This window comes from Eumetopias jubatus, unplaced genomic scaffold (assembly GCF_037043125.1).
Source record: "Eumetopias jubatus isolate StellerSeaLion01/CBP00866 unplaced genomic scaffold, mEumJub1_p1.0 scaffold_1, whole genome shotgun sequence".
Taxonomy (NCBI): domain Eukaryota; kingdom Metazoa; phylum Chordata; class Mammalia; order Carnivora; family Otariidae; genus Eumetopias; species Eumetopias jubatus.
The window spans coordinates 3,763,772-3,791,121 of record NW_028274807.1 but is presented as its reverse complement, the minus strand read 5'-3'; the positions used below and the strand labels follow the sequence as shown (position 1 = coordinate 3,791,121).

General features: G+C 55.0%; 1 protein-coding gene across 3 annotated transcripts in view; it reads left to right on the top strand.

Moving 5' to 3' along the window:
• The window catches only part of SLC37A1 (solute carrier family 37 member 1), a 62,058-nt gene that overhangs the window by 20,879 nt on the left and 13,829 nt on the right, over positions 1-27,350 (top strand). For all 3 annotated transcript variants that reach the window (XM_028126431.2, XM_028126430.2, XM_028126432.2), the window contains 13 exons: positions 397-529; positions 1,201-1,279; positions 4,605-4,740; positions 6,079-6,155; positions 7,068-7,234; positions 11,247-11,284; positions 13,671-13,748; positions 19,368-19,499; positions 21,986-22,076; positions 24,290-24,352; positions 24,846-24,931; positions 25,890-25,938; positions 27,094-27,167. In XM_028126431.2, the coding sequence (XP_027982232.1) occupies positions 397-529; positions 1,201-1,279; positions 4,605-4,740; positions 6,079-6,155; positions 7,068-7,234; positions 11,247-11,284; positions 13,671-13,748; positions 19,368-19,499; positions 21,986-22,076; positions 24,290-24,352; positions 24,846-24,931; positions 25,890-25,938; positions 27,094-27,167 (1,203 nt within the window). The remainder of the gene's footprint in view (positions 1-396; positions 530-1,200; positions 1,280-4,604; positions 4,741-6,078; positions 6,156-7,067; positions 7,235-11,246; positions 11,285-13,670; positions 13,749-19,367; positions 19,500-21,985; positions 22,077-24,289; positions 24,353-24,845; positions 24,932-25,889; positions 25,939-27,093; positions 27,168-27,350) is intronic.

Here is a 27,350-nt window from a genome sequence, read left to right as displayed (position 1 = left end):
CTGTTGTGAGATTGTCCTCATCGTTGCGCGGACCTGCGGCTTGTTCTTGTGTTTTGCAGGGCAGTGTTTGGTTGTACACGTCTAGCACGATGGGTCCATTCTTCCACTGCGGGCAGGGGCTGCCAGGATGGCAGCAGGCACGTCCAGTCGTATGGCTGCTCTGGGGGCCCCGCGTAGGCCTGTGTTGGCTGTGTGTGTTTAGGGCTGGGCGCGGCCAGGGGCCCAACGAGCCTCAGTCCCCGCAGGGACGCAGTGGGTTCCTGCAGACAGGCCGCCCCAGTGGGGCCTCGCTCCCCCGCAGCGAGGTTGTCCTGCGCGGGCTTTCGGCCACGAGCCTGCAGAGCCTCCCTGAGTGCGCTTTCTCCCTCTGGCCTCTGACGCCCGCGGATGTCCTAGGGCGAACTGCACAGGTACTGCACTACCCTGCACGAGGGGCAAGTCGAATTCAGCAGCTGGAGCCAAAAAGCCAGTGGCTCCTTGCACCATCAGCCAGCAGACAACGAGACGGACTGCAGCTGGGCCCCGTTTGGTGAGTTGTCCTCCTGCCCCCCCCCCACCCCCCACCCCACGGGCGCACTCGGGTCTGGGGTTCTGGCTCCTCCACGGCTGGGCGGCAGGCATGGACGGCACGGGCGCTGCCGGACTCCTGGCCTGGCCCGTCTGAGTCGCAGTAACCACCGTCTCGAGTGTGACTGCCCCTCCGGGGACAGCAGTCTCCTGTCAGCTGGCCCTCCCTCCACCGCGACTGCGTGTGCGGCACCTGCGTGCAGAGCCACTGCCACCTGGCAGATTCTCGTCCTGGGGGATCTGCGGAAGATCCCTTGTATTTTGTGTCGAAGCTGAAAGAGGATTTGCAGAGCATCAGCTGTGGGGGACAGCAGGGGGACCCCCAGAGGCGTGGGGCAGGGGCTGGCCTGGGGCTGGCCTGGGGCCAAGTGAGCGGTGGGGATTTCCTCTAATCCAAATGTTTGTTTAGTGAGTATTTGAAAATGTGGCGACTTTCTTTCCCTTTGTCAAGAAGCCACCCAGATGTTCTGCCAGGTCTTCTGCGCTGGAAACGGCCCCATTCTCTGTCCCAGTGCACTGCCCAACTGTACAGGGCTTGTGTGTGTGTTTTATCGTCCTGCCCAGAACAGAAACCGGTGTTGAGTGAAAAGTAAACAGTACTCACCATCTCCTGTTGATTTTCATCCCGTGTAGACCAGGACAACTACCAGCAGCTGCTCGGGGCCCTGGATTACTCGTTTCTGTGCGCCTATGCCATTGGCATGTACCTGAGGTAGGTCTACTAGGGTTCTCTGTCCCTTGCTGGTTCTCGTCCCTTTGGTGCAGAACGTGTCTGCAGGTTGCTTCCCTTCCCATCTCTTCTCAGAGGTGAGGGCAAAGTGAAAGCCAGCATGCACGGGGTGCTCTGTTGGTCAAGGCACCGCAAAGCTGCCCATTTTAGATGTCCCAGGTATTATGCTGATCAGGGCAGACCGTCCAGGGTTGGCGCTCAGGGCCCTGGGGTTTCAGATGCACCGTGAACCCTGCCTTGATGTGATCACCAGGGACAGGGTGCTGGTGGCTCCCAGGGATGCTCTGCAGGGTGCATCCTCTCCTCTGGTCTCTGGGGCTGCCATCTATTCACACGTCCCAGATCGCCAGCGTCAGAGCAGTTTATACTGGCTGCCTAGCTCGGCCCCACAGAGCACTTCACCGCCCTCCTTGTGCTTGGGGCACGGACCCCAGAGGCATGCTGTTGGGAATGAATCCCGACTCTCGTGCTGGCTCACACAACTTTGGGCAAGTTACTGCCCCTCTGTGGGCCTCAGTTTCCCCTTTGTGAAATGGGGAGAACGGTAGTTAACTCCTAGGATCATGGTGAGGACTGAATGAGCTAATACATGTGCAATGCTCAGAACAGAGCCTCGCCCATGGAGCGTTCCCAGCATCTTTACATGTGGTCATTACCCCACTCCGAACTGACCTAGGAAGGTGGAAATGGTATGTGGGTAATAGGACATGTGATTGGCTGATTAAAAACTGGCATTGTGTCAGTCCAGCCAGGTTTAAAAAAACAAAAAATTGTAGGGACTAAGGCCCTTAGCTCAAGAGGCTTTTGTTCAGAGACTGAAAGATCTTCAAGAGCTTTGAGAATCTTGGGGATCCCTGTAAATGGTTAGCTTCTTCCCTGATATCCACCCAGAGTGTGGCATCATCTCGACCTGCCCCCCACCCCCAGCTCAGGGCAGTTGGGTGGTCGGTGCCCAGTCAGGCAGTTTCTGTTGATGGAGCAGATGTCCCTCCACTTTATTGTTGTTTGCATAGCACTGCAGAACTTGTCTGAATGAACGAATGAATAAGGACAGATATGGAAGCCTGCTGTATGTGACGAAAACCAGAACACAGCCCAGCTGAGAAGGCGATGTAAGCATTAGACTTCGTAGGGCAGGAGTTGCGACCAGGCGGCTGGCCATATCCCATCTTGAGGTCACTCCAAAGACTGCAGTCTTACCGGACACCAATAACCTATAGTATAAAAAGACCCAAAGGTTGGAATTGTGTTTTTCTCAGTTACTAGAAATAGTATTTGCGTGTGGTTCTCAGCTGGGAGTGATCAATGTTCCCCTAGGCAACACTGAGCAGGATCTGGAAGCATGGTTGGTTGTCACAGCAGGAGAAAGGGGTGCTTCTGGCGTCTAGCCGGCAGAGAGCAGGACTACTAAGCATGCTCCAGCACAGGACAGCCCCTCACCACAGAGAATGACCCCATGCAACATATCAAGAGTGTTGAGGTTAAGAAGCCTTCAAATACGGTGGTTTTTTTGTTGCTTCTTGGTAATTTGTCACGCAACCCGCTAATGAGGGTTATTACAAAATTCTGTCTAATGTAGAAGCTGGAGCAGACTCGTGACTGTAACGAGGGCATGCACTGCTTCTTTGCGTGGCCTTTTAGTAACGTCAGGGCACATGGCTGGTGAAATGAATTGTATGTCAGGCAAATGGTCTACAGTGGGCGCCTTCACTAGCACAGGCCCTTCCTAGCAGGTGTGGCGTGGCCCTTAGTCCCTGTATCGGTTGGATGTAATAATGGAATGGCGTCCATTCCATTAGGCCTTTTCTTTAAAAACTTTGGAGTAGAGACTAAATTTGGGCCCGGTATCGTATAGCAAGACTGAGAACATTGGTCAGCCCTGGCCGATGGCACTAGCTCTGTCCTGTGACGTCAGGCAGGTCAGCCGGCCCCTCTGGGACACTTTTTCTCTTCTCTGAAGCCAGCAAGTTGAAATAGATCACTTATTTGGCTCTAGAATGCTCTTGAGTTTGTTTGTGATCAGTTTCTACCCAACTTAAAATTTGACCTGAATGTTGTTCCTAATTTTAAATTACTTTCTCTGCTTTAGTCATTTGCATGGTGCTAGGTAGATATCCCTCTTTGGGGTCTTGAGAAGGAAAAGTTTCCTGATGTATTGGTTCTTGAGATGAAGGGCAGAATTTTGGAGATAGTTCCCTAAGTATTGCCCACAGGCATTACGTTTCTTATTATTTTACTCCCGGAATGGTTATGTGGAAGGAAAGGAGATCCATAGTTTTCAATCCCTTGTAATTATTCTGGGGTTTGTTCACTTAATACATGACAATGACAAGTAGCTCCACAGTGGCATTTCTCCCCCAGGCCGTCAGGCATCTACTTCCCGTGGCATGAGGTGCTTTATTGAGCAGACAGCCATGGACCGGGCCCTTTGCCCATTTCGATCTCATTTGAGCACCCAGTCAGCTCTGGGAAGGAATCGTCCCATGAGGCCAGCTCATTATCGAGTGACATTGCTGGGAAAGGAGCATAGCGGCGTAGCCCCCTGTGTCAGACCGCGCATTAAAGAAGATCTGTCTTCAAACCGGGTCATGGTGGTGGCGGGAGGAGGGCAGCTAATGGCAGAGCCCATCCGGCCTGGCGTGTGAGCGCAGGTGACTTAGCCACAGCTCCGGGCTGAGAGCCTTCCCGAGGCCAGAAGTGAGCCCTTTTCATGACACACGTCTACAGTCTGAACATCAGCATTTTTAAATACAGATTTACTGGACGCTGTTTATATAAAAGCAGGATTAACTAGCGGAACAAGTTTTTGCTGTTTTGTTTTGTTTCTAAGATTTTATTTATCCATTCCAGAGAGAGAGAGCCGGAGGGGTGGGGGTGGGGATCAAGCAGACTCCCCGCTGAGCGCGGAGCCTGACACAGGGCTCGATCTCAGGACCCCGAGCTTATGACCTGAGCCGAAACCAAGAGTCAGATGCTTACCGGACGGGGCCCCCAGGCACCCCGAGATTTTGGTGGTTTCAACTGGCAGCCGTCACATGCAAGTCACAGTGTTTGAGGTTTAGGACTTGACAGTTAGTGGCTCTTACTAGAAATAAAGTCTTAAAAGACGTTGCCGATGGCCAATTTCTGGTTAAAGCACTCCGCTGGAGACAGTTGTGACGAAATCTTCCTGGAAACTGTAGTGCATTTGAGTTCTGAAAGCTCCGAGAACAGCATGGAAACATCCAGAAAGATCACGGGCCCTCCACATCATGGGTGTGTCTGTCTTCTCATTTCTCATGTTTGCTTCTTTTTCCTCTGTCCTCAGCGGCATCATAGGGGAGCGCCTGCCCATTCGGTATTACCTCACGTTTGGGATGCTAGCCAGCGGCGCTTTTACCGCCCTCTTCGGGTTAGGGTATTTCTACAATATCCACAGTTTTGGATTCTACGTGGTAACTCAGGTAAGGGCTGGGTCCGTGGCTGCCTGCGGCCGGGGTGTCCATGACGAATCGGACTGGGCGTTTGTGCCTCGAGTCCCCACCCCTGCCACGCCAGGAAGCTTCGAGCTGGGGCCACTCTGCTCTGTGTCCTTTCTGCCGGCAGGGTCAGCGCTGCGGGAAACCTCCTCCCCTTTGCTCCGGCCTTGCAACCGCTGTGAGGCCTCCCCAGTCCCAGGAGTTGTGTCTTAAAGAACCCCAGTCCCACCCCCATCAACACCCCAGCAGGGGGACGGAAGCAGGAAGCCCGTGAGCCCTTCCACCTTCGGGTGGAAGACTTAGGGATGGTGTGTCCTGTGATGCACTTGACCTCACGTTGGGGGGACGCGAGGTGGTAGGAGGAGGGGAGGGCTCCGGAGTTGCCGGCAGGAGGACGGAGCTGCAGGCGGTCAGCGGGGAGGAAAGGAGAGAGCCTCACGGTGCTCCGAGGGGAGTAGAGGCCAGGGCAGGCCACGTGGCTCTGCCCGTCCAGCGGGGCCCCGTCCTTGCTGCAGCCTTGCTCCGCCGCTCCCCACGGCCCCGTGGGTAAGTACTGACTGCAGGTGGAAAGTGACTTGCAGTACTGCTGCTCAGCCTCTGAGGCTCTCTACATAGCCTGGGGGGTGCTGTAATATCATCAAAGCAGATTGTATGTAATTTGCTTTTTAAGATGTTGCCATAGGACTTTAAAAAGTTTGGGTGTTTTAATTACAACAGTGATTCACACTTTATAGTAAAAGGGGAAATTAGAGGGAAGGAATGCACAGTTTCCCAGAGTCCCAGCGTATTCCTAGAGGGAGGGCAAACCTGGCTGGCCCTGAGGCCAGACCCACAGCCCCCCGACTCCCGGAGGGCTGGCCAGCCCAGCGGCGGTGGGAGGGGGCACTCAGCTGGACCTGGTCTCCCATCTCGTCGTGAACTTGCCCTCAGCACTGCTGAGACTGCTCACCCTTCCTGAGCCCCTTCTTAGAGCCTAAGCTCGGAGTACTCTCGGAAAGTGGAGGATTGCTTTCCCCGAGCACGGGGTCCAGCTTCCGCCCCTTTCAGAGGGTCAGGAGACAAGGAGTGAAAGTGTGGTCTATGAGTTTCACTGTACGCACTCATGATTACACGCACACGCACGTGTGTGTAGTTTAAAACACATCTTTGGCTGTTGAGGCTCACATCAAAGAGTGTTTTGCTGCCTTCTTTTTGTGGGAGTCCCCACTGTGTTCCCAGACTTGCAAAGAACAGGGAGGAGTGAGCTTTTGTGAGCCTGGCCTGAAGGCGGGGCGCACGCACCCTTTTCGGCTGGTGCTGAGCCCTCCATCCCGTCTGTCACAGATCATCAACGGACTGGTGCAGACGACCGGCTGGCCCAGCGTCGTCACCTGCCTCAGCAACTGGTTTGGAAAAGGAAGGTGAGCAAAGGTGGCCCCGCTTCCAGCGGTATTTATCTTTTCAGATCCTGATGAACACCAGACCACCACCTTCTTTTTAGTTACTCTCTACGTTTACTGCCGAAAAAGCCACTTTTACTAGTCCGCTCTATGGGGGAAAGTGATTGAAACCTCTGGGACTTGGGGTGCTGAATTCAGGTGGGCCTTCCTCCTGGGAGACGCCCCCCCCACTGCCCCCGCCGTGTTGTGGGCAGGTCGAGCCTGTCAGTTCACACAGCTGGCGAGCAGCTGGTCACCTGCAAGCCGGGGAGAAACACAGAGCTTAGGGCCTTGCCCCACATCTTCTGAAGCAGAAGCTGCATCTTCCCAAGACTCGAAGGCACATGGAAGTGTGGCAAGTCCTGAGTAGGTCACCCAGCGGCAGAGCCCTACTCAGCCTCTGGTGACGGGACCACAGTCCAGATCCCATTGTGATGTCCGTGTGACACACAGTGTGGCCAGACCCAAGGTTAGAAGTGCCTGAAGCCACTCAGCAAGACAGCGGAAGCAGAACGGGAGTCCAGCTCCGCGAGCCTTGTTTAGATTCTCTGCTTCGTTCATCTGGTGGGCTCTGTGAGTGGGCTATTTCCTCAAATGACTGTGTTTAGATTATGGAGGCACAGATTTAAAGCTGGGGTTTTCCAAGAAGTTCAGGGAAAGGCTTCTTTTCCTCTCTCTAAGCTCTGCGAGAGGTGCGCAGTTATTCCACTGAGGTAAGGTACGAACACCGTTCTCTTGCGCACGTCTCCAGCCCGCTACCTCCCGGGAGTGGCGTCCACACTCCCGCCGATTCCCGTGGTAACTCTCACGTCCTGGGCCTCGTCAGTCCCACACCTACCGGCCCACTGAAGCTCCTCAACGCCATTTGCCATCTTGTGTTCTGTTGTGTTGCAGGCGAGGTTTGATTATGGGGGTCTGGAATTCCCACACGTCCGTGGGCAACATTCTGGGCTCCTTGATTGCTGGCTACTGGGTGTCCACGTGCTGGGGCTTGTCCTTCATCGTTCCTGGGGTCATCGTGGCAGCTATGGGGATAGTGTGCTTTCTCTTTCTCATCGAGCGTAAGTACACTTGGCCTTGGAGGTGACGCCCTGGGAGGGCTTTGGAGGGCCAGCTGTTACGGGAAAGGGCTGTGTCAGTCCAGCGCAGGCCCGTGGTGGCCCTGGCTCTCTGCCTGGCCAGGTAGACTTCCCTCTTCAGGTGTAGACTTCTCCTGTGAGCGGTCTCTCCAGCTCTTGGGGGGTTTTCTGTTGTCTCCTGATTTCTGGAGTAACTGATGTGGAAATTCCTCGCCCCCTGCCCCCCCCCCCAGCCCCGCAGCGTCGGGTGTGCATGGTTCGCCTTGTGCTGGGAGTATCATATCTACCAGAGACCTGCCATGTCACTCACCTCTGTGGCTGCACCTGTTCACCCGTCTTGCTGCCACAAACTGGTCTCTCACCAGCTTGCTTGCCTTCTGATAAGATCTATCTGAGACAATACCATGAAATCATTGCATGACTTAAGACCATATATCCTAATCAGGTGAAGAGGGCTTACCAAAAAATCAAATTCTTTGTTCCCTTCTAGACTCAGTACCAAACTTCTGATTTAATTGGGTTTGAAATTAATTTTCAAAACAGAGATCTGGCAGGACAAGGATTCCTCGCAATTAGTCCAGTGTTAGAAAAGCCAGCATCGCTTTAGCTGTTGTGGGTCAGGACGTCTGATCCCCCAAGCTCTTCTGAGGAGCTGTATTGGGCGCTTGCTTCTTCGACTTGGCTTAAAGCAAAATAAAACCATACGGTAGTCGACAGCTGCCTGCTGTTAACTCCGGATCGGGAAGCTCAGGAGCTCCGCTACGCCATCCGTGCTGGGCGTCAAGTGCGGCTTCAGCTTTGCATCCCGAGCTGCCAGCTTCGTCCAGGACGTTAAGGCGTGTTTTACTCAGCTTCTCACCTCTCTTTTCTCATTGCTAACGCTAACCTTTCCATTGTAAAGGAACTACTGTCTAACCGCACAGGTGTGCGGCTCCGGGCCGGCCTCTGTCGGTGAGGGCGGAGGCCATGGTCCGCTGAGGCGTCAGGTGCACCGCCACTGCAAGCAGGGAGGGGCGCCCACCGTGTCCCGCGGGGGCGAGCGTCTCCCCGCGGCCACAGCAGGTGAACTGTGAGACAGGTGGGGGTATCTGAGCCCGCTTACCAACATCACCAGCCTGTGGCACTTAACTGTGGAGTGAGTGTCAGAGTTCCGGGAAGGGTCCCCCGTGTCACCTGTTCTCCAGGCTGGCTCTCTAGCCCGTGGAGCTCTGTCACGGGGCGCTCCAGCCTGTTCCTTACGCATTAGTCACCCCGAGAACAATGTGCTCCTGCACAGGGGCCCCCGGGTGTGTCCGGCCCGAGGTCTAGAGTCCACGGTCCCTTTTCTTCTCTTCCTCAACCGATGAAGGGTTGGTTCTGGGGGAAAAGGGAAATGCGATGAGGAATGGGGTGTGTGGCAGGAGATGTGAGCAGGTTTGCCGGCCGGCCCGGATCTTAGCACCCGTATCCGGTCAGCCCGGTTCTCCCAGGCGGGGCCTCGGCCTCCGCTCAGGGCAGGGCTCCCAAGAACAAGGAAGTTGTGGTTTGTCTTTTGTAATAAAATGAGAGCCTCCTTCCCATCGAGCCTCCCCTCCTGTGGCTTCTGAGGGGGTGGGACAGGGCAGAGGGGGTCCCCACGGGGCTCTCCTGGAGCTTCCTTCCCCCTATTTCTTGTTGGGGCCTCCCGCTCCATCCGGGGGTTGGCCTGTGGCCCCATCCTGTTCCCGCAGTGCCGCTGGAGCGCTGCTTCTCTCCGCCCTGGCCTGCTGGGGGACAGAAGCGCAAGCCCTCAGCTTCCCCAGGCCCACCAAGCCTTGAGGCCAGGGGACCGTGCCTGCAAGGCTGTCCCGGGAGGCTTGCTGCTACTGGCACGGGGGGCGGGGGCTCGTGGGCACCTGGCCCGGGCATTTCTCTGCCTTCCCACCAGATGTCTTCCTTCTGGGCCCCATCTTCTCTGTGGGCTCCCGTTGGGTGTTAGCATCTACCCTCTTGTATTAAAATCCGAGGTTTACTTTGTTGTTTGCACTGGAGTTAAGACATCTTTCAGACTCTCCTAGTAATCTGTGAACACGTGCCCTGTGGCCCTTCTTCCACATCATCAGGAGAACATTCTCAGGGGAGAGGCGGCCACTATGTAGCACGTGCTCCCTGTGTCCCAGGCACGATGCCAGTCTCAGTGCGGGTATTATTTCACGGATTTCCAGGGGAAGGTCTTGAGGCTCAGGGGCTGTAGGTGACCTGCCCAAGGTCACACAGTAAGTGGTGAAGTTGTGGTGTAACCAGGTGCCTGCTCACCCATTCAGACTTTCCCATACTTTGGCCATGGATCCTTAGGTCCTTAGGATGTGTTCTTATGGTGCTCGCTTCGGCAGCACATATACTAAAAATAGGATGTGTTCTTATGGATTCAATTAAAAAAATGTTTTTTCACTTAGATGATAATTTCAAAAAAAACAAACTTGGTGTATTATAAAACACCGCCTTTTCTCATACAGACAGTACGCGTTTGAAAAACATTTTCTTGCAGTGGGGAGTATAGATTCTTCTGAAGTCTGTTTCTCAAACCTGGGTTCCTGAGAATCCAGGGAGTTCAACATTATTCTCTGGGACCGTGGGAACTCCTTTCTTAAAAAGCATCTGAGAACTACCACACTTCTCAGCCGCCATCATTCCACTATGTGAGCCTCTCCCTGCCGACTAAATGCACAACTGGCCACTGCTCGTGGGACGTGCGCTGGCCCTAACTGCAGCCCCTCTTCACTCCCTCGCTGTGTGCCGCAGCCCCCACTCCTCCTCGCCTGCCCTCCCACCCTCCTTTCCCCGCAGGCCCGAGCATCTGTGAGAGAAGAGGTGGATGCACCCCCGGTGTTCCAGGCGCTTCTCTTTCCTGCCCCTGATGAGGCCCCCCGACAGGAGCCGTGAGGAGGTCAACGGGGCCCGCGGCCCCCATCGCTCTGGCGTGCAGACCAGACCATACCTCTTAGCGGGGGGACCTCATCACCACAGTACAACCCCTGACCCCCCACATAGGCCTGTCTGCTCAGATGCGGCCTGTCTGGGGCAGCGCCCTTCCCCCACCATGCACCACCCCCCATCCCCCCCCACTCCCCGTCTCCCTGCAGCTGCGGTCGGGAGGGGCGGCTCCTCTCTGCTCCGCGGTGACTTTGCTCTGGAGGCAGCGCCACGAGCTCGCCTCATGATAGGAGGCATTTCTGTAGCCTTCTGACTTCCCCTCATGCTGGGCCCCCGGGGCCCCCACGCAGGAGTGTGTGAGCAGAGAGAACCCCCTGGCTCCTCCTCCTCACTTGGGCCCCAGCCGGGCTCCAGCCGGGCTGTTGGTGTGCCCGCGAAGCTCTTTTACCCAAAGTGACAAAAAGACCCGGATTCGGGGGGGGGGGGGCAGGGGGCGGGGCGGATCTGTTTGAGGCCGCCGCCTTGATTCTGAAGGAGGGGGTCTGCTCCCCCCGGCTCCTCGTGGCCGTAGGTCTGGCTGTCGGTTCTGTGACTGCACATGTCCTTCCTTCTTTGCGTTTAGATGAAAAGGTCTCTTGTTCTTTATCAAGGTAGATGTTTTGTCCCCACTAATTTGTATTTGTAATTGATTCCATGGTGTGGAACAATGCATCATAAATGTTACAGGTCACCCACTACTCATGTCTTCACGGTTCCTCCTGATCCTTGCCCTTAATCGTGTCTTCCGTGGCTTGTCACCATAGTGTGCACACGCTCTGCTTTTTGTGCTTGTCCCGTGTGAAGTCTTTCCCGAGGTGCGGAGCCGTCTTCACACGTGCGACGGTTTGCCTTTGCCGGGGCTCCCTCCTCCACCTGCGTGCGTGACAGACTGACGGACAGGGGTGTGGGGTGTGCGTGGCGGGGTGCTGCCACGCCCATTGTCCTTTTCTTCAACCGTTGCTCATTTGGTCAAGTATCAGGTGGTGTCTTGTTTTGGTGTGATTTCGTGGGTGGTGGAAACGCCCAGCCCTGGGTTCACCGCTGTTCCCGTTTGCTGTTTCAGATCCGAAGGACATCGCCTGCTCCTCCTCCCTGGCGGTGGTAAGGACCCCCTCTCCTCTCCTTTTTTTTTTAAAGATTTTATTTATTTGAGAGAGAGCGAGAAAGAGCGCACAAGCAGGGGGAGGGGCAGAGGGAGAAGCAGAGCAGGGAGCCCGATACGGGGCTCGATCCCAGGCCCCCGGGATCCTGACCTGAGCCGAAAGCAGCCGCTTAACGACGGAGCCACCCAGCCCCCGCCCTCCCCCCCACTTGTGTCTCCTATAGGACGGTGTGCCGTCGGCCAGGTGTCCGATGACTGTCATCAGCCTGGTTCAGTCTGTGCAGTGTCAGTGGGCAACAGGTGTGTAGGTCCCGCCCTCAAAATAGTGGCAGTGCTAGATGCTAGAGAAGGGCCAGTCATCAGCACAGCAGCGGAAACCCGGACAAGGAGCGCGGTGCATCCTGGGCACAGCTGTGCGTGCAGAGGCTGCCGTGAGGCCAGCCCTGCCCTGTCTTGGCCGCGAGGGTCTTGCTCCTGCCGTCCCACTTCCTCCTGTGTCGTTCTCCCCCCTCCCTTTGTTGCTCCCGCAGGTGGTGTCCCCACCTTGGACGAAGTCTCTGTGGCCCGGTTCCCCGCTTACCTTAGAGCAGGCCCCACGAGTCACCCCCCTCCCCCCACTCCGGCTGCATGGCTGCTCTCCTTCCGTCAGGCCTGCACCATCCCGTTGAAACAGCCCGGCCCGGTCCCAGCAGCAGCATCTGGCCGCATGTGCTCAGCCTCTGGCCCCACCCCACGGCCTGCTGCCAGCGTTTGACACGCGTTTTCCCTCCCCCGTGTGACGCTCTGTTTCTCGGGCTTCCCCGTCGTGCCCACGCAGAGCGCTTTGCTGGCCCCGCGCCTCTGCCGGACCCCCGATGCGCCAGCGCCTGTCCGCGCCCTCCCCGCCGGAGATCCGCACAGGCCCTGGCGGTCCGCGCCTCCCTGTGCGCCAGTGTTGCGTCCCAGCAGGGCCTCCCGCTGAGCTCTGCGGTCACATGTGCCGCCGCCCCCCCCTGCCATCCCTGCCGGGGGCTCTGGGGGGCTCAGACATGCCACAGCTAGAGTCATCTCTCCACCCCGTAAACTTGCTGGGCCCCACGTTCCCTGTCTCAGTTGGGGAACCCCTGTCCTCACCATGGGCAGGCCAAATCCACAGGAGTCCTAGACACGCAGGATGTCCCCTCCACCACTGTGACCCATGGCACCGGCGTCTCTCCTCTGAGGCTCCTCAAGCAATTCCCCTCTGCTCCTCCAAAACCCATGCTTCACACTTCACCTGGGAAGATTTTCTAGAAGTAGGAGTCAGAGCAGGTCCCTAACTTGACTGACAGCCTCCCGCGGCTCCCTGTTTTCCGCAGCATAAATCCCGCTTACCTCTCACCGCCAGTCACTCGCAGGGTCTCCTCTTGCTCTCTGCCGGGGCCGGGGCCGCGGCTGCCATGTGCAAGGGCCCTGGGGCCAGAGCGTCCTGCTGCCGTCCATTTGGCAATACGTGGAGCTTTTGAGCACAATTAATTAGAAAAGAAGAGTTCCGGTACATTCTTAAGCAAAAATAAGCAAAAACTCAATTTTGAAAATCACTGCCTTCAGGAAGGCTAAAGGCCACATTAAAAAAAAAAAAAACTATAGTTGATATTTTATAACTTTTTTTAAAAAAAGTCCTTTTCCTGCCATGAGCATGAATTTCGGTCTCAGAGTTTACAGGGATCAGTGTTTAGTTGTGCAGTGAATTAACCCTTAGAGCTGGCCCAGCAGCTCCACTCCAAGGTGCCCAGCCGAGGGAGGGGACACACGCGTGCCTGCGCACACACATCCTGCCTTCTGAACCATCTACTGACCTAGGAGGGGCCTCGGTTCCTCACTCGTCAGAGAACATTGCCCGATATTGTTTCTACGGGCCTTCCCTTTCAAGGTCGTTTGCAAATGTCAGAGCTTGAAGCAAAATGAAGTTTTGCCGGTCAGCAGCTTTCCATGTCCCCGTACCTCAGTCTTGGATCGTTCTTCCCAAAAGGATCTTCTCACCTGCTTTTGTCTGGGGTCTAGAGCCCCCAGTTAGCCCTTTGTTTTATTTTATTTGTTTATTAGAGAGAGAGAGCACGTGAGCAGGGGGAGGGCCAGAGGGAGAGGGAGGGAGAATCTCCAGCAGACTCCCCAGCGCAGAGCCCAACACCGGACTCGACCCCACGCCCCCCAGATCCTGACCTGAGCCAAAATCAAGAGTTGGTCACTCGACCGACTGAGCCACCCAGGCCCATCCGCCCTGTGTTTTATTTGAATCATGGGTCTTACTCACGCCTGGGAGCTGTTTTGTGGGGCTCGCGCCGAGCGCCCTTGCCACCCTACAGTTAGAGGTGGTGGCCGGCTGTCAGGTCGGTAATTGCTCACTGTGCTTTCCTCTCCCCGAAGCTGAAGGGCTGTGAGAACGGCACACACAGATTCCGACTGCAGAAGCAGGTCTTCACGGACAACAAGAACAAGCCTCTGGTGAGTTGGACCAGCCTGTGCTGCTTGGCAGAGATCAGAGCCCAGGCTCGGTGACAAACTTGGGTCTCGTATTTCTTCCGTAAGACCCATGTGTGCCTTGTGCGATTTTTTTAGGTAGCAGGCCGGACTTACTTTAAGTTTGTAATCAACCTGAAAGCGATGCACTCATTCCACGACTGTTGGCAGCATTCGGTGTCCCAGGCACGCTCTAGGTCAGGCAGCGCCCGGAGCCTCAGCCACAGTGTCTGCCCTGCTCCTATGGACTCCCATTCTGGGGGGCAGGATGGGGTACAGACGGGGAACCAGCAGTTTCCGCAGCAGCTAAATGCCAGGCACAGAGCCCAGTGAGAGGGGTGAGCAGACACTGGTCCAGGTCCGGTCTTGGGAGCCGTCCCTACGCAGGGGGCGTGGATAGAGCTGTGAAGGGGGGGGTGTCTGCATGCACCTGGGCCAGGGGGGTTCAGGGAATGCACAGGGAGGGCTGGGGATGGGAGGTGGGCCCAAGAGGCAACATAGTCATCTCCCAAGTATCCACCCTGCCACTCCCGTGTTCCAGATGAGGAAACTGAGGCAGAGTGCTCAGGGACCTGCCTGGTCGTCCTCCGAAGGGAGGCCTCGAGGCAGCGCAGTGGGCCCCTTCCCTTTCAGGGTACTTCCGACCAGTCCTTCATGGGGCTCTGCTTCACAGCACTGAGCCGTGGGGGCATCTCAGACTGGGTTTTACTCACCAATATTGTAAGTTCTTTTCTTTTTAAATCAAATACCTTAAAGGATAAATGTACCAAATGGGCTTCTTACTTTTTTTTTCTTTACTGCCTAAGGAAACTTATTTGTGGTGGTGGAAATAACGGGAAAGGGAAAAATGATGTCTCATACATCGTGGTTCTTGGAATTTAGGGAAATCCAACTGGAAAGCTCTAACCTCTCTACTCATTGCTGAGGGTGCATTTAAAAAGTCGGGTGTCTTAGTTTGGGCTGCTCCAACAAAATTACCATGGATTGTGTGGTTTAAACAACACATTTCCTTCTGGAGGCAGGAAGTCCCAGATCAAGGCACAGGTGGGTCTGGGGTCTGGCAAGGCCCACTTCCGGGCTTGCAGCCCGCCGCTTGACAAACAAAGCACGGGAGGGACGCAAACTCTCGGGGCCTCTCCTTACAAGGCACGGACCCCATCCTGAGGGCTCCACCCACCACAGTAGGACTTGGGCTTCCACTCAGGAACTTTGGAGGAACACAGATAGTGGGTCCACAGCATCAGGTGTCAGTCAATGTCCGAACGGCTGTAACTCCTGATTGTTACTGAAGACTTACTTTTTCCTTTGAGTCAAGACCCTGGACCCTGTGTTGCGGCGCAGTACTGACCAGTCGAGCTGGCCCTGTCTTCTCGAGTGTCACTTCCCTCTTCCCTTTCCTGCTCCTTCTGCCAAAGTGTATTGACTAACATGTCACCGGAGAGGCCTTGGCAGGTCTTGTCTCTTCGGGCCTGGCCACACCGCAGGCTGACCCTGACGTGCTCACGACCAAGCAGGTTTTGGTCCCTTGTCCCTTATGTGGCAGGAAGGGCTCAGGCACTGGAGGTGGCTCTCGGGTCACGGGGCTGGACGCCCCCCAAGCTCGGCCGGACATCCTGGTGTCCCCTTTCCCAGAATGACCTGGCTCAGATCTTCTGGGCTGGGAATTAAACGTCACCCAGCCCCCGCATCATCACCGTTTCTGTGCCAGGCAGGATGCTGAACAACTTCGTGAGGAAGGGCGAAAGGAAAGGGGCGGGTGAAGAAGCAAGGATGAGCGATGAGGAAGGGGCTCTGGCCTCACGGAGCCAGGAGGACCCTCTTCCCTACTTCGGGTCTTTATGATGATTGGCTCGTGGATGGTCAAAGTTTGTCACCTTGCGGTCACGTGTCATTGCCCATCCTTGGCTTCTCTGAGGATCTTTCTGATTGGCTGTGGCTCAGCAAACACTTCCTGAGCACTGAGTGGGTGTTTTAATGCTAAAGGTGACTCCACGTGGCACACCAGTAGGAATCCCCAGTTCCCTGGGGGCGACCTTCTGGCACAGTGTAGCTGCAGGCAGCGGAGGGCATGGCGTGGGCTTATCACGTTTAGATTAGTGCATTATTACACGCTTCCCCTCCCCCCGCCGTGCGTGTGTCTGTGTCTGTTTTAATCGCATGGAGCCCTGTTGCTCTCTGACTCCTAAGCCTAGGAGTGGGATTCCCTGGCTGAAGAAGGCCCATCCCCCCGCCGAGGGCTCCAGAGGTGCCATCAGACTCTGTAGGGCCCCTGATGCACAGCTTCCCACGTCCTGGTCGACCCAGGGGGTCTCTGGCTCTGTAAGGAGGCAGCTTTGCTCTCCTGGTTTGTTTTGGAAAACCCACTGTGACTTCCCACTTTCCCTCTGTGTCCTCCAGACACTGCAAAGGACTGGAATTTGGTAGCTGGGAGCCCCCGAGCTGTGCATAAAGATGAGTGGCTGTGGGCAGGGCGCCCTTTCCAACAAAGGCCAAGCTTAGCTAAAGAGCTGAAGGGCTGGATCTGGGGCTTTCCACCAGCCCAGCGAGTGGCCCAGAAATGCTTTACAGACCCGGGAAGGGCCGGGTTGGTTTCCGTGTGCAATTCCTGCTCTAGGCTGGAGCCCCTCTTCTCTTACCTGAGCAGGATCTGTTCACTCTGTGTTTTCTCTTTATCTGGTTGCATGCCATCCCCTGGAGAGCCTGCTTTAGTGTTTACAAACACCTGTCCTAGATCCGAAACCATAGAAATCCTAGAGGAGAGCACAGATAGTAAGGTCTCTGATATCAGCCCTAACAACATCTTTCTAGATATGTCTCCTGAGGCAAGGGAAATAAAACCAAAAATTAACTGTTGGGACCTCTCAAAATAAAAAGCTTCTGCACAGTGAAGGAAACACCAAAACTAAAAGGCAGCCTACGGAATGGGAGAAGATATTTGCAATTGACATATCTGATAAAGGGTTAGTATTCAAAATCTGTGAAGAACTTGTAAAGCTCAACACCAAACAACGACAATACAATTTAAAAATGGGCAGAAGACATGAACAGACATTTCTCCAAAGAAGACATCCAGATGGCCAACAGACACGTGCAAAGGTGCTCAACGTCACTCATTGTCAGGGAAATGCAAATCAAAACCACAATCAGATACCACCTCACACCAGTCAGACTGGCTAAAATTAACAACACAGGAAACGACAGATGTTGGCGAGGATGCAGAGAAAGGGGAACCCTCCTACACTGTTGGTGGGAATGCAAGCTGGTGCAGCCACTCTGGAAAACGGTATGGAGGGTCCTCAAAAAGTTAAAAATTGAATTACACTATGATCCAGAAATCACACTACTAGGTATTTACCCAAAATATACAAAAACACTAATTCAAAGGATACATGCACTCCTATGTTTATTGCAGCATTATTTACAGTAGCCAAGATATGGAAGCAGCCCAAGTATCCATTGATAGATGAATGGTTAAAGGAGAAGTGAAGGTGTGTGTGTGGGGGGGGGGATATTACTCAGCCATAAAAAAGAATGAAATTTTGCTGTAGCAGCAACATGGATGGAGCTAGAGGGTATTATGCTAAGCAAAATAGAGAAAGACAAATACCATATGATCTCACTCATGTGGAATTAAAAGAGCAAAGGGGAAAAAGAGAGAGACAAACCAAGGAACAGTTACTGATGGTCACCAGAGGGGAGGTAGGCAGGGTGATGGGGGAAACAGGCAATGGGGATTCAGGAGGGGTGCACCTGTTGTGATGAGCACCGGGTGTCGTATGTAATGTGATGAATCACCATATCGTGCACCCTAAACTGTACGTTAACTATATGGGAATTAAGATAAAAAATCAAATATTTTATTAAAATAGTATAGTAACTATGTATATTGATAGCTACACATAGGTGTCAATTCATTTGAAAGTAATGAATCTGAAAGTATTTTTTCCTATAATTGGTCTAAAAGTCTATTTTTTCCTATAGTTCATACATTTCCTAGTTTAGACTCTTCATTCCATTCATTTGCAAGTTTGTTTTAATACATCTTTTTTTCAATGAAGCAATTTAATAAGATATAGGAATTTCATGGGTTTGGTGACAGTATTCATGAAATTGATGAAACCACATATTGTTGAATGATTTCTGTTATATCATAATTCATACCTTAAAATTCTTAAAAACTAAACAGAACCTGTCCTGCAGTTTTCAGCCTTGACTGCACACCAGACTCTCCCGGGGCCTGTCCCCCAAGATTGCTGTGACTGGTCCAGGGTGCAGCCCGAGTGCCGGGCTCCCTCACAGCCCCGGAGATTGCGGTGTTTACCTGCGATTGACAACTATCGATTCGGTCTCCTGAACGGGACCACTAGCGGTGTCATTCAAGAGAGAAAAGTTCTTTACTACAGACTCAGACCCTAGTTCTCTGTTTCTGTATGCTGTTATGGAATTGTCGTTAGGAAGATGTGCGGTTTCACTGGGGATTTGTCATCCTCAGAAACGTCAGATTATATGCTGAAGTGTGAGTAGGCCCATCACCAGGCCACATCGTTGTTGGACGTCAGCTTCTCAGTGATGGGAACCTTGGGTCGCCCCAGGGGCCGGCTGCTGGAGCCTTCCTTCCAGGATGCCAATTTCTGTTCTTCCCTGGAAAAGAATTCTAAATATCGAGAGAGGAATATGGCAACACATTATTCGTTTCTTTTTTCCTCATTTAACTGCACTTTGAAACTTGCAAAGGTTGTAGTGAGATAAACACAATAAAACTGTGATGCACAGAAACATTTCTTTGTAAGTTTTGGACCTTCATGGTTCACTCATGAAGAACATCTTTAGATCATCTTGGCTCTGACTTGGCCCCCACCCCGGAACTGGGGAGCACTGTTCTTTGCTTTAATGAAGGCAAACTGTCCTTTAGGAATGTCCAGAATTGGAATTTACAGAATATTGGAAGTGCTTTATGAATTTTAAAATAATGTTATTTCTGGTAATGAGTGTCCATTGTGAACTCCTTAGAAAATACAGGGCCATGTAAAGAATTTATTGACCTATTGACCTTTCCCTAAAAATCACACATAATTCAGTTACTCAGTGATCATTGTCAGTTTAGAATTTATCTGCCTTTTTCCCCTATAATTAGATCCCGCTAGTTACCTAGATATGTAATAGGTATATACTAAATGTTTTTAAAGATCATAATGAAAATGCAGTTAATGGGACATAAGCATTAAAATCTCACCAGCTTTTTTTTTTTTTTTTTTTTTTTAACAACCGCAAGATATGTCCTTTATATGGACGCACTTGACCAGTTCTCCCTGGTGGTGCAACGTTCAGTTTATGGTATTTTTCCACCTTTCAAATTATCTTTCACAAATAGATTCCTAGATTGCTGGGTCAAAGGATTTTGCCTGTTTCTAGTTAGCATTTCCTAGAGACACATGGGCGTTCAGACCTCTAAGGTGAGGACCCGGTGAGCAGCATACCCAGGATGACCCCATGACCTAGGGGAGCCGCGTCCTGCTCAGGAGTTCTGGCCCCACTCAGCCAGATGCACACTCCCTGCTAACACCTTTTCTCCTCTCTTTCCTTCCCAATGGGATTCACCTCCAGGACCCTGAGATGCAGTGCTTGTTGCTGTCAGACGGAAAGCACCCCGTCCATCAGAACCACGTCATTGTCCTCCCAGCTGATGGCGGGAGCAGCACGGCCGCCATCAGCTTCACCGGGGCCTTGAGGATCCCCGTGAGTACGCGCGCCTGGGGGGAGTTTCAGGAAGGGGCATTTGTGCCTCCTCTTGATGATCAAGCTTAACAAAAGAAACCCATGGTTATGTACTCTCCTGCACAAACCAGAGGTTGCCAACAGGCAGTCTCGGGACTGAGTAAGGCTGCGGTGTCTGTTTGCCTCACACTAAGCTTTCAATTTTTCAAAATTAGTTGCCTCCATGTAGAAGTTCACCCATTTCGTTGACAAATAGGGCTTCCCATCTCCACTTAGGAAACCAGAACATCTGGTTCCAGCAAGCCCCTTGCCCCGTGGCCCAGCCCCTCCCTGAGCCTGAAGACCCTGAGTGTGAGCCCCCGGGGCGGGTGTGGGGGGCACTGTCTCCGAGTCCCGCTCTGGAGTGTGGGTGAGCCCACTCGGTTTGCTTTACCCTTTAACATGCTTTTAGGAGAACAAAGCTGGTGTGTTGGAGCTGCACGTGCTAACGGAAGGAGTGGGGGGGTAGTGTGCAGAGCCAAGGGAAAAGACAAGCCCCTGGGCAGACAATGCTGCTGGTCCGCAGACTCTGTTCGTTGTTTAAAGATCAGAGTGCTGGGCCGTGCTGAGGCGGTGGGCCCTGGCTCCAGGCTGACGGGCACACGGAGCACCTGCTGGTGGGCGCGCTGGTGTGTGGTGAGGGCATGAAGGAGGTCCAGGGAGAGGATTTTCCACACGGGGCAGGGAGCTGTGCCGTGGTGAGATTTCTTGTTGCTTTAGGTTTTTCTTGTATGAAATTCATGGGCTCCCTCAGCAGAGAATCTGGGGGGCTCACAAAGGACACGTGGAAAATGTGTTCTTCTAACATGGCGAGCCATGGCGGGCAATGAAGGCAGAGCCCAGGGCATAAGCAGGTGGAGAGGGGAGATCGCAAACACTGCCCATGTGGGGGAGGATGTCCAGGCCCATGTTGTGGCCAGGCCGGTGGACCGCACCTAGAAATGTCTGAACTCCTGCCCTTGGGTGTGATATCAGCGGAGCTACTGCCGACCTCACACACAGACATGGTCAGCCTCACCAGGGAGCTACTGCCGACCTCACACACAGACATGGTCAGCCTCACCAGGGAGGCTCATGCGGCCCCCAGTGAGAAAGGGCTGAGGGGGCAGAGGCCCAGAGGCCCTTTAGCGACTGGGTGAGGCAGGAAATATAAACAGTACACCCGGGACCTGAGAATCACGTTACCGAAGTGAAAGAACGTCAGAGAACTTGTGCTGGAGAACAGAAAGTCCTGGCAGCACCCAGATGAAGCTGGGCGTCCAGCCAGCAGGGAGCGTGGAAGGCCAGGCCGGGGCTCCCAGAGCCACTGAGAATGTGGGCTGGCAGCGTTTAAATAAAAACTCACCCTTAATAACAACTAGTAACTTTCCCGGTGGTGCCTTATCGTGTGGCTGCTCGGCTGAGGGTAGGGCGCACAGTTGCAGGGCGAAGGTGGCACTGTGGCCCGGCCTGGCGCCGCCACAGATGCGCTGGGGGTCCCAGGCAAGTGTGCCAGCCACTCTGAGCCTCTGTTTCCTCATCTGCAACGGGGCTTGGGGCTCGGTGCAATACTTACGGTTCCAAGGATTGAATGAGGTCGCTCAGGACAGTGGCGAGCACCGCGCTGGGCGTGTGGTCCTCATGCCATGAGCCGCGCGCGCATCCTCGGACCGAGCTAGCCACTGTGAGACACTAACTCGGGTAATTCCAGAATCGCATAAAGTGAGATTTGTGTTCTCTGCCTAGTTTGGTGGGTGTCCCTGTGCGCACACAGCGTGACACCCTAGCGTTACCCCGTGTCTCACCCAGACCTCCCGAAGATGTCTGGGATGCGTGTCTCGTGATGCCATGTCTTTCTAAGAACAGAGCTCGGGTAGAACACAGACAGGACTCTGACAGCAGCTGTAAGACCGCAGGCCCCGGGGTCCTCGTCAAGACCCGCATTTCTCTTCCTGGTGTCTTCCCAGTGCCCCCACTTTGTTGGGTGCAGGTGTGGGCATGTGTGTGCGCTGTGACTGGTCGGAAGGCCTGTCCTGTGTGTGTCGGCTGCTGCGTGGTTTGCAGTGGTTTCTGGCAAAAGGAGAGAGAACACCACGTGCACAGTGGCGAGGTGGCCCCTCCAGGCACGCTCTTTGAGAACTCCTTTAACAGCTAGGTTTCCAGAGCATTGTGGTGTGGGAATCAAATCAGCGCATACTTTTATGGACTCTGATCTGACGTCAAGACCTTGGGTCTCCATCTGCAAAGATAGGCAGGTGCTGCAAGAGTGGCCGTGGGCGGGTCCTCTGACCACCCCTGCCACCCCCATCCTCGGGCAGCACCCTGACCCACAGATGCCGCCTCCCACTCCCCGCGGCTTCTGCAGGTGCCCCACCAGACAGACATGCCAGCTGTTTTTATGGGACTGAAGTAACTCATAATTGTGTTGCTCGTTTCAATAAACCTGCTGTGTACACACTTGGGATAAAGACTGGCTCTCTCTTTTTCAGGGTGTGATCGAGTTCTCTCTGTGTTTGCTGTTTGCAAAGTTGGTCAGCTATACCTTCCTCTTCTGGCTTCCTCTGTACATCACAAACGTGGGTGAGTTCTTGCTGGAAGCACCGATGTTACGTTCGTGCAGGGGCTGTGATCTGGACTCCCTTTTATGTGCTGATTTCTAGAGCCTCATGATGCACGATGAGTTGAGACGTACTTTTGGATCAAACAGTGTGATTAGTAGAAAAGTAGAGGCAGAAAGAGAATTCAGATATGGAAGTTGTATTGCCGTAATAACTCTGATGGGGCTTAAGGGGCCCCATGTTCCCAGCTGTGGCTGCCAGCTCCAGGGGGCTCTTCCTATCTGGGGCGGCCTGCATTTCAATCTAGGCTACATCGAACTTCAGGTCACACCCTCCCATGAGGAGGAGAGGCCCCGGGGATCTGAGATAATAAATGCTGAGTCATCTGACCTGGAAATTGCTCCTTGGAGGTGAGCTCTAATTTTAGGGACAGCTGACAGCCTGTTTCCTAAGTCCGGCCGTGGCTGAAGCTGTAGAGAGGACAGAATGCACCGGCCCACCGGCACCGTGCACCCCTGTGCTGTGTGTGACCACAGAGGGAAGGTCAAGAGGGGGCACCAGCCGTTCTTAAGAGATGCTGAGTGCAGGGGCTGCAACCACGGCTGAAGGGGGTTGGGGGACAGTCAGGGAGGGCCCTGGAGCCTCTGGGCCCAGGAGCCAGGGATTGCAAGGAGAACGGAAAGGAACCAGGGCCCCGCAGAGATGTGGGCTCTGGGGATGTGACAATGAGGGGAGATTTGGAACATGGGGGTTCATAGAGCACAGACCACTGTCGGGGAGGAAGACCTTCCTCTGCCCTATGGTCCTTCTAGCTGGACTTACAATCAAAGTGCCCTGTGACAGGTGCCCAGAGAAAATCACAGTTAAGAGCGTGTGTACGGGGAATCCACACAGACAGGGACAGTTCAAAGACAGTGAGGTAACGTGAAGCTTATATGAACTCAGGAGCGGGCTTGGGTCTGGGGGTACAGGGGGGCAAAAGCGCATTAGCGGGCAGGTGAGAGGAGGTGTTTGGAAAACACAAGGTTGCCCCCTTATGCAGATCAGTTCCTTAGATAAAGGGGAGTCTTTGGTAATAGCTCCCTCGCTGGTACAGGCTCCCCTTCCCAGTATAAAGCTAGGCAGTTGTGGGGGAGGCAGAGAGCTTTTGCTGAATCTGCTGGGTTTTAATTACTTGAACACGAAATAAACGTTTTTATTTATTTATTTAGAGAGAGCATGAGCAGAGGGAGGGAGGGAGAGAGAATCTCAAGCAGACTCCACTCTAAGCTCAGAGCCTGACGCGGGGCTCGATCTCACGACCCTGAGGTCATGACCTGAGCCGAAATCAAGAGTCAGACCCTTAACCGACTGAGCCACCCGGGTGCCCCCTTAACTGAAAATAATCTTTATTCCAAAGTGGCCTGTCCTGGGGCGGCCTGCCCTGGGCCCCAACACCACATATTCCTGGTGGTCACTAAGGACAAGCAGCGGTGGCCGTGAGCCCGAGGCAAGAGGGCTGGGTTTCACAGGGACAGCAGTGAGGCAGTAAGGGGGCCGTCCACATTAGGGGGGACAGTAAGGAGCTGCTCCCTGTCACGTGACTCCATTAGGGCAGGGAGGCCACATGCAGCGTAGACAGGTACCCTACCTTCTTTCTTCCTTTGTTCCCTGTGATTGCAGAAGGGGTGACATTTCCAGGACTCTAGTCACGAATTGCTGGCTTTCCCAGTCCCGGTGGTTAAAAAAGCCAAGTCCCTTGTATGTGGCACTGAGGTCACCAGGAAAGGCTGGACTTGACCTGTGGTCCCAAATGCTTCCCCAGCCCACTTCTCCTGCACGGGCCAAGCTGAGTCCCCCGGGGAGCCCAGCGTGGCTTCCTACCTCTGCTGTGTGAGGAGCTCCAGTCCCTCCAGACCCAAAGCCTCAGGGTCAGCCGGCCAGGGTCCGTGGCCCTCCCGCCGTGCCAGAGCCTCCCTGTGCCAGGCAGTTCTTACCGCCTTCTCTGCTGCGCACAACTTATGGCCACCCCTGGGGGACACTGAACCAGAGAATGGTAATTAGGCTGAGCTGGGCAAATCCTCATTTCTTGGTAAAGAGTGGTTTTCATCTTTTCTGCGTGTTTACCTGCATAGGGGGCTGCAGAGTCAACTGCTAGCTGCTATTGGTGTAAGTCACCCTTAGGACACAAAAGAGTGCCATGTGTAGTCTTCCTTTGCTGTGACTTGCTCACCAGGACACTTGTCGTTTTGTTAGATCACCTGGACGCCAGACAAGCCGGGGAGCTCTCCACCCTGTTTGATGTGGGCGGGATCTTCGGTGAGTCCTTCCCTCCCTGTTGTACTTGGATGGGAAACTTTGCCCGCGGTAGGTGAGCGCCTGGGCCTGTGTTCTCTCTGAGCTGACTTCCTGTTGAGAGGAACACACGTTCCCCAAAACGTCGCATCACCCGAGTGGACGTTACGGCCGTCCCTCCGAGTGACGGTCCCCTGTCCCGCACCTGACTCCGAGCCCGAACTGGCGCTCCCTTGGAAGCAGGGAGCAGGGGCAGACTGGTGGTTTAAGTGCCCTGACAGTGAAGGGGCTTCGGGGCCAGCCTGGAACCAGACCCGAGACTTGCCCTCCGTCTCACGGGGAGATGCCCCCGGGTCGCCTACCTCTGCCCACAGCCCCATGAGGCCTGTTCACTGAGATGGTGAACATGGACAGGGACATGGGGAAGGAGCTGATTCTCTTGTACACTCCGCTTCCTCTCGATGGGCTCTTGCCCTGGGGACCCAAGCACCCCAGGCCTCACCCCTCTGTGTTGCAGGTGGGATCCTGGCAGGTGTGATCTCAGACCGGCTGGAGAAAAGGGCCTCCACCTGTGGCCTGATGCTGCTGCTCGCAGCCCCGACGGTGAGTCCAGCCCCCGCTGCACCCCTCCCCTGTCCAGGCCCCAAGCCTCCAGAAGCAGCCTCCCTCCCCACCAGTAAACACTGTCACGTCACGCCCAGACTCAGCCCCATTCATGGCTCATGGTTTCTGGGTGCTGGCTATAACCTCCAAACCCCTCAGCATGCCCCTCAGCCTGCCGGGCCCACTCCCCCAGACGCCTCCCGTGCCCCCTGCACATTGCCGGCCCACCTCTTCGTTCATCCCTGGCTCCCTGTGGGGTGCTCCCTCCCCGGCCCCTCTCCCCTCCCCCACAGGCTCCTGCTCAGCCTCTAGGGTCCCCTACCTCCCCAGGCAGCGCTGACCCTGCCCACCATCGTGCTGGATTCTGCTTTTCATGCATTTGGTGTCACACGACCTTGGGCAGGTGACCTTCCCTCTCTGGGCCTGTTTCCTCGTCCGAAAACTGAGGGTGCTGGTAGCACCCCTCCCTCCCAGAGGGAATGTGAGGGTTTCTCAATCAGTTCATGGTAATTTTGGGAATAACGCCATTACTCAACTTGCGTTGTACGCATCTGCCCGTCTGCTAGTCCGCCGGGCCGTGTCCCCACAACAAGGCCTAGCTGCCAGTCATCTGGGGGCCTGGGACACTGGCCAGCACAGACCCTCTAAGAACCTTTACTGAGCAAGCGTCGGTGTGGCCCCTGACACAGGACCCCCTTCAGCCGCTGCAGCTGTTCAGGGGGATAGCCTGAGAAGGAGACGGTCACACGGAGCCCAGGGAGAGCTGCCCCAGGCCGCGTCCGGCAGCCCTGGGAGCTCAGAGTGGGGGGTGCCGTCAGACCCTGCGCGTGGGCACCGAGGCTCATCTCCCGCTGGTGCCTGAGAATCCTCTGCCTGGCTTTTCGGAAGGACAGGCTCCTGGGCGGTGTTCGGCCACCTGTGCTAACCCATGGTTCCCCTGTGTTTACACCCTTGGCAGCTCTACATATTCTCCACCATCAGCAAAATGGGCCTCGAAGCCACGATCGGTGAGTCCGTGAGGCTTTTCTTGTTGCGCACCCGGGTTCTGTCCACACAGCTTGCTGAGACAAAGTAGAAAATCAGCACAGATTTGGCTGATACAGCTGGAGCGTTGGTGTGGCTGCAGTAGGCCCGTGTCCCTCTCTGGGCGGGACACCTGCTCCCCGAGGGAGGCTTGCCCATCTGCAGGTCTGAGCGCAGGCGTAGAAGAGCGCAGGCTGCCGGCTCCGGGGCCGCAAGGAGGCCCCCAGAGAAGCCTCAGGCCTGCAGCCCTGGCGGGCGGGAGCGGGCCGGAGCCGGGCAGGGGATAGGCTCCCAGCTGGCTTCTGTCACCTGCCATCCTGAGAGCAGTTGCATGACACTGGGGGGCTCTTTTTAACTTCCCGCAGGCAGCGCTATCCGATGATGGCTCTGACGGTTGGTGAATATTCTTTCTGTCATAACAAGCTGGCCGTGGGGTCTGGGAAGGAAGCAGGCTGTGTGTGATCCCATCAGAAGTTATCCAGAAGGCAGGTTGCTGACGTGAGGGACCATGGGGTTTCCCGCGACCTGGTGGTCCAGGAGCTACTGCACAGAGTGTGAACCAGAGGCTAGCTTGAGAAAGTGAGCCTGGAGGACCGTGTAGAAATAAGCATGTTATCCTGCCCTCGGGTGCTCGGCTACGCTGGGTCTGCGGGTTCCCCTCAGGGAACCAACAGCTGTGGGCGCTGAGAGGGAGCGAACCCTTTCCACTGCAGAGAAGGCCGTGGCTGGTGTTAGCACCCGGCCAGCACCGATGACAGGGGCACCGGCACGCCCAGGGCACGGTCACACTCGGGGCACCAGGGTTCTGCTCGCTCCTGGGGTGTCCCCAGCTGCGCCCGTTGAGGAAACGGGAGTACTGGGCCCTCTGGACACAGCCGGAGCCTTCGGGGGAGCGTGAGAGGACTTAAAAACACATCCAGGCAGGTTTAAAGGAAGATGCTCACCACACTTGGCCCGGCAGTCACCACACCCCAGACGTGCGGGCCGCCTTCCCAGCACCCGCCTGCGTGCGTTCCGCTCAGGCCAGGCCCGTGCCTGACGCCAGGCTGCTCACCTCGGGGCGGCTGAGGCCGTGGAGGCTCTCCCAGAGGGCACCGTTTTGCTACTAAATCCCTCCTTCTGGTTTCTGGTTCCCACAGCCATGCTGCTCCTCAGCGGGGCCCTGGTCAGCGGGCCGTACGCCCTGATCACGACCGCCGTCTCTGCCGACCTGGTGAGTGGCCACGCGTCTGAGCTCGGAGCAGAGGCAGGGGCCGGTCCTCTCAGCCGTTCTTGACAGAGATGGTCGCCCTTAGTAAAACCGTGTCTTTGTAGAAGCAGCTTTTTCCCTATGAACAATCCCTATGGTTTTAAGAGTCTTCTGAAGCAAATGCGGGGAGCTACTGGCCCTGTTGCA